General features: G+C 62.3%; 1 protein-coding gene across 2 annotated transcripts; it reads right to left on the bottom strand.

Moving 5' to 3' along the window:
• Positions 1 to 1,921: 1,921 nt before the first annotated feature.
• CD40 (CD40 molecule) lies at positions 1,922 to 9,068 on the bottom strand. Of its 2 annotated transcripts, none has more exons than XM_064673740.1 (9): positions 8,950 to 9,068; positions 7,567 to 7,648; positions 6,906 to 7,031; positions 6,652 to 6,795; positions 6,343 to 6,442; positions 5,301 to 5,362; positions 4,936 to 5,034; positions 4,486 to 4,511; positions 1,922 to 4,090 (listed from the first exon to the last, which is right to left on the bottom strand). In XM_064673740.1, the coding sequence occupies exons 1-9, from the start codon at positions 8,995 to 8,997 to the stop codon at positions 4,013 to 4,015; spliced, it is 765 nt and encodes a 254-aa protein (XP_064529810.1). In that variant the 5' UTR covers positions 8,998 to 9,068; the 3' UTR covers positions 1,922 to 4,012. The 2 variants fall into 2 exon arrangements, with proteins under 2 accessions (XP_064529810.1, XP_064529809.1); XM_064673739.1 differs by having other exon boundaries at positions 1,922 to 4,162.
• Positions 9,069 to 9,412: the final 344 nt, after the last annotated feature.

Here is a 9,412-nt window from a genome sequence, read left to right on the forward strand (position 1 = left end):
TTTAGTGATACAGGAATAATTGGTGTCACATCAATTAGATCGGTTCTTGGATACTGCAGTGATAAGTGCTGTGCAAAGGCCCCTGGGCTGCAGGATGTGAGGAATTCCAGCAGTGAGCGAGGCTGGTGGGGTTGGCAGCAGTGGCAGGGATGGCAGGGGTATTGAGTGCTGAGAGAGTGGCAGAAGTGTGCAATGCTTTTGGCCTTTGCAGGACAGTGGCGAGGCCTGGGGCTCTCACAGTGGTCAGTGCCTAGGGCTGCTGTGCTGGGGGACACTGCACGGCCTGGGGGTGCAGGGGGAAGGGCTGGCAATGTGGCATAATGCCCCAGCCATCCCAACACGGTGCTCCTCTGTGTCAAGCCACTTGCTGGGCACCTAGTTCATCCTCATCCACTGTGTCCCTTATCCCTGGGGGGTCAGGACTTTGCAGGCATGGTGGATTTTACTGGCTCGCTGCTCCCCACCCCAGCAGCTCCTACAGTACAGATCAGCACTGTCAGCCCCATCCCCGCTGTGGATTGTAGGCAGAGGTAATTTGCAGATGACAAATATCCCTGACAGTAAATATTTTTCCCACCCTCATCTCTCTACAAGCAGATAAGGTGGCAGCACTGTGGCAATACGGTTTCTGGAGGGAGACAAACTCTTTGGCAGACTTAAAAGTCTATTGTGTCCCCGCAATTATTTATAGATAAAGAGAAGAAAGCCAATAAGCAGAGAATGGGGCTGCACAGCTGCATTTGTTATGACGATGATGATGATGTTATCTCTCCCTCACACCCACACACACATCTCCAGCGCATGGAAACTCACTGCTGGCAACAATCAAATCCCTATCTGGGACAAGGCAGGAAAGGCTGGAGGTTTTGCCCTCTCCTAACTGACTTGCATCCAGCCTGTTTTGCCCCCAACACATAACTCCAGCAGCTTCTCTCAGTGAGCCATAGCACCCACAGGGCCCTGGGGTACCCATGCAACAGTGCAGTCCCTCCTTGGGGCACCCTGAGCTGCTGCCTCTTTGTTCCTGGCTGCAGCAGGATGTGGAGATCTAGTGGCATTCACCTCATTAAAACAGCCCCTGGGGTGCTGGGTGCCTTGTGGTGAGGGTCTGGGGTTTTGTGCAGGGAATATGGCACTGTCTGGGTCCTCACCAGCTTGTGCAGCAGGACTCCAGGGTGGAGTGGGTGCTCCCCGCTGCTGGGCAGGGTACAGGGGTGAGTCTGTCATCTCTCCCTGCTCCACACAGCCAGGACCTCCTCTCCCATCCCACACCATTGCTGAGAACAGAAACGGGGGTGTTTGGAGGGATTAACTGATGTGGCAGGCATGGGCGATGGAGGTCGCTGCCAACGAGCGTGTTTCTGCAGCCGGTGGAGCAGAGACACCCTGAGTGAGAAACACGGACTGCAGCGTGCAAAGGGGTCGGGAAGCACCACGTTCTCCCTGCTCAGTGGGTGCTGCAGGAGCCCAAGGTGGGGGCCGGGGGACTGGCAGGGCTGGATGCACAGAAGGGAAGGGCAAAGAAGTTGTGGGCTCAAGGCCTGGGGTGTCGGGCACCGGGGTCCATGGGTGAGCTGTCACACGTGTGACACCAGGACCCTCCTCTAGCCTGTGTCTCCCCATGTCCCGGGGTCCTGTATGGCATCATCCGGCTGCTGCAGGGGCAGGAGCCCCACCACTCCCCCGGGCATGCACAATCACTGCTCCTCCCCGGGACTGGGGGTGTGAGAGGGGTGTGCACCCCTGCCAAGCGCTCAGCCCTGTCTCAGTGGAATCCCCATCCTGGGAAAGCCCTGGGAAAAGCTCTCCAGCTGCAGACAGCATCCGAGACAGCAACTGGGAGCCCTTAACTGGGCTGGAGAGTGGGATGATTTTTCATTGCCTCCTCATAATAAGAGGACAGGAGTAAGTGACTAGTACAGTCCGTTCACTCGGTAAAGATTTATACAATCACTTCATCCAGTAATTGGTATTCTGGGGAGAAAGAGAGCTGCAGCTCCAGCATCCGCCTCTATTTGTTTTATCTCTGTCTTTCTCTCTTTCTCTCCCCTTTTCAGAATGAGTAATTCTGTCCCTCACAATCCCATTTAAACAGAGCATTTGCAGAGTGAATAATTAGTTACATTCAATTAGACCTCACATGCTCTCCCTCCTCACTTTGGGGGACAGACAGGCTAACGAGATGGCACATGTCTGACATGCGGGAGCAGGCACTGAACACGCTGTGTGCCAGCCGGGAAGGGTCAGCCCTGGGGGAGGTGGCCCCAGAGGGGCTGGCCCACCACTGTGGGGAGACAGTCCTTTGGGGGCCATTCGGGGCCAAAAGCTTCATGTTTGAGGCCAAAGACTCTGCATCTGTGGCCCACATGACACCAGCCCCCTCCTCCAGCAGGAGCAGGGTCACATTTGCCCCCAAAACTGCATGTTCTCTAGGCTGGTGCCAAGGGAATGCTGGCCAGGCTGGGACCACCTCATCGGCACTGCTGGGAACGCTGAGCCCTGAGAGGAGGGAAAGCTCCTGACATGCTTTTATCTCCCTTATTAAACCTAACATTAGGTTTTAAGAGGAACCTTAAATAATGTGCCACTGCCTGTACAGGCAGTCGCTCCTTGCTCCAGCTGCTCCTGCTCTGGGATTTATGGCCTTTGCTGTGCCGTGCTGCCTGTGCTCAGGTGGTGGTGGGTCGCGGGCTGTGGCTGCTCCCAGTACCTGAAGCCTGCAGTGGGCTTGGTGCCACTGAAGTCCAGCCCCACATCAGTGTGTTGGGGACCACAGTGGCTCTGCTGCTGCCCCCCAGCACCCTGCAGCGGGATGAACCCCACTTGTGCATCTGCTGCCGGAGCAGCAAGGAGAGGTCACAGAGCTGCATGCTGCAGGCAGCCCTGCCTGCACCCTCGGTCCCCTGTGGGCCCAGACAGGGTGTGCTGGTGAGGTCCTGGGGCCACGGTGGGGGTCAGCATAGCTAGTGGTGGCTTTTCCCTCCCTCCTCTGGTTGAAGCATCTGTCCTGGGATCACCTGCCCATGCCCAGAACGTCTCTCCCGCAGCATCAGACCTGCAAGCGCCGGTCCCGGGGGCGCCGGTGGGCGCGGGGGCTCGGGCTGCTCACTCACAGGGGACGGATAATGACGTTTAATCACAGGTTTTTGCCAACGGTGGGTGGAGGGTGACGGAGCGCGGCCGCTCCCGCACGTACCGGCGGGTGCGCGGGGGAGCCGCGGGAGAAGGGCCCGCGCTGGGCAGTCCCGGGGCCAGCGCCCCCCGAACCCACTCGGAGCCCACGCGGGGCGGTGCCGGTCCCTCCCCGCGCAGCCCGCGCCGGTCCCGCAGCACCATCTCCCGGCCGCCGCACGCCGGTGTCCGCGGTCCGGCCCCGCCGCCCCGATCCCCGCCCCGTCCCAGAGCTGAGCCGCGGGCCCGCCGGTTCATCCCACGGAGCCCGGCAGCGCTGGGCAGCACTGGGGGACTGGGCCGGTACGAGGTACCCGGTGCCCCACCTGGCAGCAGCACCCACCGGGCCCTGCTCCAGTTCTGCCGTGGTAGTCCCACACCCGCAGGCCCCACTCCTGGCCGTGGCATCCCCAGCACGCAGGGAGACTCTGAGCTGGGGGTCTTGCCATCAGCTGCTACACTCTGCTGTGGCAGCCCTGGTGGGTGCACCAGGCTCTGCCAGGGGTCAGCCGGGGAGCAGCCACTCTGGGCTTCACTGCAGCACCCACTTGGGCAGCAGGATGGGACCCTGTTCCGTGCACCCATGTGGGCAGCCGAGCCTTGCTCCATGTCCCTGTGCAGGCAATTAAGCCTTGCTCCACCAGGGCAGCCCAGGGCAGGTGGCCAGACCAGGTGCTGGATGTGGTGGTATTCCTGTGGGGTGGTCGTGCCATGGTCCACCGCAGTATCACATCACTCGCAGCCAGGCCAGATGCCAGATTTCCTCCCCAGCTGGAGAGGGGACAGTGGAGATGGTGCTGTTCCCAGTCCGTGCTCCCGTCGGAGGCAGTGCCCTGCGCCCTCACACCATCTCCTGCTCCGACATGCGGCTCTCCTTGCCATCCTCCTGGACCACAGGCTGGCCTCTGAGTAGGGTCTCCTGCACAGGCAAGACATTCTCATCCTGCTCCGTGGGCTGCTGCTTATTTGCGTTCTCTCCGGGCATCCCAGCCTTTATATGCACAGGGGAGGGGTCAGGGGCATGCAGCTACAACCCCCCCACCTCTGCACCCATGTCTTTCCACAGGCTCCTGATACACTGCCATGACTGCCAGAGTGTTGCTCTGTGTAGGTCCCTCCCAAATGCTCAGCGCTTGCCAGCAGCACCCCAGGGTTGCCAGAGCCCTTGTCCTGCCCCAATCTAGGCAGCCTAGTTCAGCCCCCACCCCTACTGCCCTGCAAAGCCACAGCCCCTGCTCTGCTGATGGCACATCCCCAGCTGTGCCCAGGAGGGATCCCAACCTACTGCTGGAGAGGGGCTCTGGGCAGACTCACCTCCTTCTGCACCCGTCGTCTGGAATCTGGATGAAGAGAGGGACAGAGAAGGCTGAGTTCAGCGGGGAGCACTCCTGCCTGCAGGGAGCTTCCCGGGGTCAGAGCTGGGGCTGGTGCTGCTGCACCACAGGTCGTGCAGCTCACTCATTGTGCTTGCTGCCACTGCCAGGCTGGGGAGGCTGGGAGCCATGGCAGAAGCCAGACTGGACCCACAGGGCACCAGCACTGTCCCCCAAGAGCTGGCCTGGCTCAGGCTGCAGCCGTGCCAAGATGCCTGCTCCCAAGGACAGAGCCCCTGACCCAGCAGGGCAATGGGCTCGGGGAGCCCTGCCCTGGTGGTGTCCCCAGAGGGGCTATCCCACTTTTAGCAGAACTGCTGCTGTCCTCCCCTGTTTGGCCCTGTTTGGCTCCTCTGGCCAAGGCATCACTTCCTGTGCCCCAGCCCCTCACCTCTGTCGACCAGGCAGTAGATGCAGACACCCACGAGGCACGTGACGACTGCGGCCGTGACGGGGATCAGCACCGACAGCGAGGAGCGCCTGCCCGACTCTGCGGGGGGAGACGGGGTCAGTGGGGCACCCACGGGACACCCACGGGACACCGAGTGCCCCGAGCTGCCTCTGCACCAGGCCCAGCCCCACAGGGATCCCTCACGGGGACAGAGAGGCAGGAAAGCATCACACCGGCCGTGTGCTCAGACCCTTCTCTCCCAGAAACACCCAGGGGCAAGGCCAGCTCTTCCAAGTGCTGCAGGAGCCAGAGCCCTGGGAGGTCTCTGCTTTGCACCAGATGAGCCCTGGGCACTGAGCACTTACCGCAGATCACATCCGAGGTGTTTGTCCCTTTCACCTTCAGAGCCAGCCCCTTTTCCTCACAGCTGCAGGGAAGAAAAAGACCATGTAACCACAGCAGCAGCCCAAAGACAAGGAAAGCCCCCAGGCAGGAACAGCTGGGGCTGGGCAGGCACCCAAGCTGTGCCAGAATGAGTCCTGCACTGAGCCTGCCGTGCTCCAGGGTGAGCAGCCACGGACCCCCACTGACACAGCATGATGGGGACAGCAGGTACACAGCAGTGTACCAGCCTGGGATCTTGGTCTGGAGTTGCTGAAACTGCTCAGGACGGGAACAAGTTTAGGGACCAGGCACAGGAAGGAGTAGATATTTGAGACCTGCCTGGTCAGGGAGGCCCCAGGGCTCGAACACTGCAGCTATGACAGAAAAGCTTAGATTGGACTTGATGACAGGCTACAAGTGGCTCCATGGGAATGTAATTTCTGGGCACAGATAAAAGCAAAGCGAAATCCAATGGCTGGCAGCTGAAGCAAGACTAATTCAGCATGGAAACAAGGCTCACGTTTTTACCAGGGTGTGCGATTAACCCCTCAAGCAGCTTTCTAAAGACAGGGATGACCTGCCAGCCCACGGCATCCTCAAAGCCAGACTCCCCATGGAGAGGACTTGTGCCTGGGCTGATGATTACAGCCATGGAGAGTGCTGGCAGGGAAACCCTGAGCAGGGCATGGGGCATCCCTCATTCCTTGCTCCCAGCACAGATGACAGGATGGATACCCCTGAAGGGGCGAGCACTCTGTGCACATACTGAAGGACCGTCACAAGGGTTTGGATGTCTGCCTCGACCTCAGCCATGCTGCCCTGAACTTCACCGTGCTCCCAGCCCTCCTCCTCTCGCTCCAGCCCTATGCCAGCCAAATGCCGTGTCCCTTAGATGCCAGCCAAATGCCGTGTCCCTTAGAGACCAGCCCGGCTACCCAATCCTTGAGGCTGCCAAGGAGACTTGCAGCAGAAGATGTGCTCACTGGAGCTGGGGGAAGGACGTGGTCAGCACTCAGACAATACCTTGTCCAAAGATGGCATGGCTCAGTTTTAGAAGAGACGTTGGAGAAGGTGCCTTCTGCACAGGGTTCACAGGGGGATGTCTTCCTTTCCATGGCCTTGGCTAGAGAGGAGCAGAGGTGACAGGAAAGTCAGTAGGGGCTATGGGGGGCAAAGGGCTGCTGAGGCCAGGTGGGCAGCATGCCCTGTGGCAACGCTATCAGGCGTGGCAGCAGGTACAGCTCTCCCAAAGCCCTGCCAGGGGCACCTTGCTGGGCGAGCCCCTGTTCCCTGCACCACCTGAGGTCGGTGCTGCCAGGGCATCGGACTCACCTGCCACGAAGCCAGAGCCGGGCCTGCAGGGCTGGTTCTCCACGCAGGTCTGGCAGCTGGTGTCCGAGCAGTGCATGCCAGGCTGGCACTGGCACACCGTGTTGTGCGTGGCATTTCCATGTGTCTTCACGATGAGTCCAGCGTCTGGGCAAAGGGAGAACAGGAAAGGTGAGACAGCGGGCAGGTGAACCTGGGAGGACATCAGCCTCCGCAGTCCTCACAGGTTGGGTCCAGTGGGCACAGGGACCACTTACTGTGTTCACAGATGTCATGAGGAGCACAATGCTTCTCCTTGGTCCAGCTCTGCTGATATTGCCCCATCTCACAGACGGTGCAGACAGAGGTTTCTGTTTTATCGCACTCGGAGACCAGCTTTTCCCCTGCAATAGATGCTGGTGAGGAGAGGGCAAGGGGGCTTTCCCTCTTTCCAGGCAGCATCACTGCCAGCAGGACAGTGGAGCGCTGGTGGCTGTGGACACTGGGACTGCTGCAGCATTCTGCTCCGTAGCCAGGGCTGCAGGGGCCAGCTCGCCTGCTGGCTGCACATGCTGAAGGGCCAAGGCAGGGAGGGAGGGCTGTGGGGGCACTCCAGCACTCCAGGGACTGGGAAACAACCTGACAGCGACAGCAGGAGCTGGCAAACGCCATCACAATTTGCTAGTGCCAGTGGCAGCACTCTCCCAGCAAGCTGCCTTTGCCATGAGGTCCAGACAGTCCCAAGAGAGCTGTGGCAGATTTGGTGAGGTCCAAGGCATCTCCTAGGGTACCCACAAGGTCCCAGTTGTTCTAGTACTGAGACGACACAGGGAGAGGATGCTGTCAGCACTGCTGGCAAGGGGGTGGAGGGGCTCAGTCACACCGAGCTGGGCCCTGGCACAGCCCAGCCACAAGGTCCCCAGGACGGAGTTTCCATACCTGGCCGACACCGGTTGCAGCACCTGCCCTTGTACTCATACTGCTTATCAGAGCACGTTAAGGCATCACCAGGCTCCCAGCACTGCAAGAAACAGGACCTGTGAATTCATACCCAGCACTCCCACACCGCCACACTTCCACAGGCACTGTGCGTGTTAACCTGCACCCCGAGGTGAGGGTTTCCTCACACCACTCTTCCTACGCCTGCACTAACCACAGACCACAGCAGCCATCCACTGCCTGATGCCATCAGTGCTCTCTTTGAAGTGGGGTGGCAGCAATTCCGGTAGGATGTCACCACGGTTCCCCAGATTTCCTACTAGACGGTGATTTGCACATAACCCTGTGCCCCTGCCAACAGTGCTGTGGTCCCAGGCTGAGGGAGCACCATTCACCCAGCTTCCGTGCCCAGAGCACTGACAGCCCCTTCCCAAGGCTGATGCACCGCCCCTAAGGGACAGGAAAGCCCCAGGCAAGAGCATCATCCATGCAAAGCCTGCCAGGGCTTGGCCTTGCTCCTCCTGGCAGGGGACCGCCTGCACAGGGAAGGGTGGAGAAGGAGCAGAGCCTTGGGCCTGCCAAGGTGCAGGAGGGCACCCGCAGCACGTCCCTCGCACAGAGCCAGCCCCTCGCTGCCCACCCCCAGTATCCCGGCAGCTCCTGGCCATCCTGGGGAGCGGGATTGGGGCTCCGGCAGAGTCGCGGTGCGAGAGGGAGGCGAGGGAGGGCCGGGCCGAGGGTGCCATGGGCGAGGACCCAGCACGACCGGGCAGTGCCGACCCCCGTGAGTCCCTCGAGCATCCCCACCTCAGGGAGGCAGCGATGGGGCCGCGGGGCTCGGCGGAGGCAGAGCGGGGATGCCCGAGCCCGACTGGCGCCGTCCCCGCCCGCACGGAGCCGGAGGGGAAGTGAAAGGGGCGCAGGCAGCCGGTTCCAGCGCCCCCGCCCGACTGGGGGTCCCGACCGAGGGCCCCGGGGCTCGCCGCTGCCCGTCCCTGCCCGGGGGGATCCCCGGGCCGGCGTTGGGCTGGGCTGGGCTGGGCTGCCGGGCCCGCGCCCTCGGGGCAAAGCGAAAGCGCGTGGGAAGGAGGACCTGGAGAGGAGCCCGGCCAGCCCATCCCGCTCCTCCGCCCCGGCAGGCCGGACCGACGGACCCAACCCGGCCCGGCAGCGCTGCCGTGTCCCGCCGCCGCCGCCCTCGCACGGCCCCGGGACTGTCCGGGGAGCGGCCGCGCCGAGGGGACGGGCCGGAGAGGCCAGACCGGACCCCTTCCCGGAAAGCCCGGCGGGACGGAGGGAGGGAGCGCCCAGCCACTGCCCCTGTCCCGATTCCTGCCCCGATCCCTGCTCCAATCCCGATCGCCCCGTCGCGGCCCCACTCACGCCCAGCAGCGCCGCGGAGAGCAGCCCCAGCAGCCCCAGCCGGTTCATGGCGCTGAGCCCCGGCCGCCGCCGCCGCCCTAAGAACGCCCGGGTCCGTTCCCGCCCAGGAAGGGGCGTTGGGCCGCCCGCCCTGGGGCTTCCCCGCCGCCCCCCCGAGGCCGGGGACCGCTCTCCCCGCCCGCCCCCCCGAGCGCCGCGCTGCCCACCCGGCCCGCGGGCAGGGGCAGTGCCGACCGGGACCCCCGGCCCGGGGTCACGGGCAGGAGTAGGGGCAGGGGTCAGCCGAGATGGGAGGGGAGGGGAGCGCCTGTGCAGCTCCCCCTCCCCGGCAGGAGCTCCAGGTTTCACTTCTTTTTTCCCGACAGCAGCTCAGACCTGCAGCCTTTGTGAGCATCTCAGAGCCGTGGCCCTGGAGAATCCCCGTGGCTATGAATCTGGAGGGCCCCCACAGCTGTGACCTTGG

The sequence above is a fragment of the Pseudopipra pipra genome, chromosome 17 (assembly GCF_036250125.1).
Source record: "Pseudopipra pipra isolate bDixPip1 chromosome 17, bDixPip1.hap1, whole genome shotgun sequence".
NCBI lineage: Eukaryota > Metazoa > Chordata > Aves > Passeriformes > Pipridae > Pseudopipra > Pseudopipra pipra.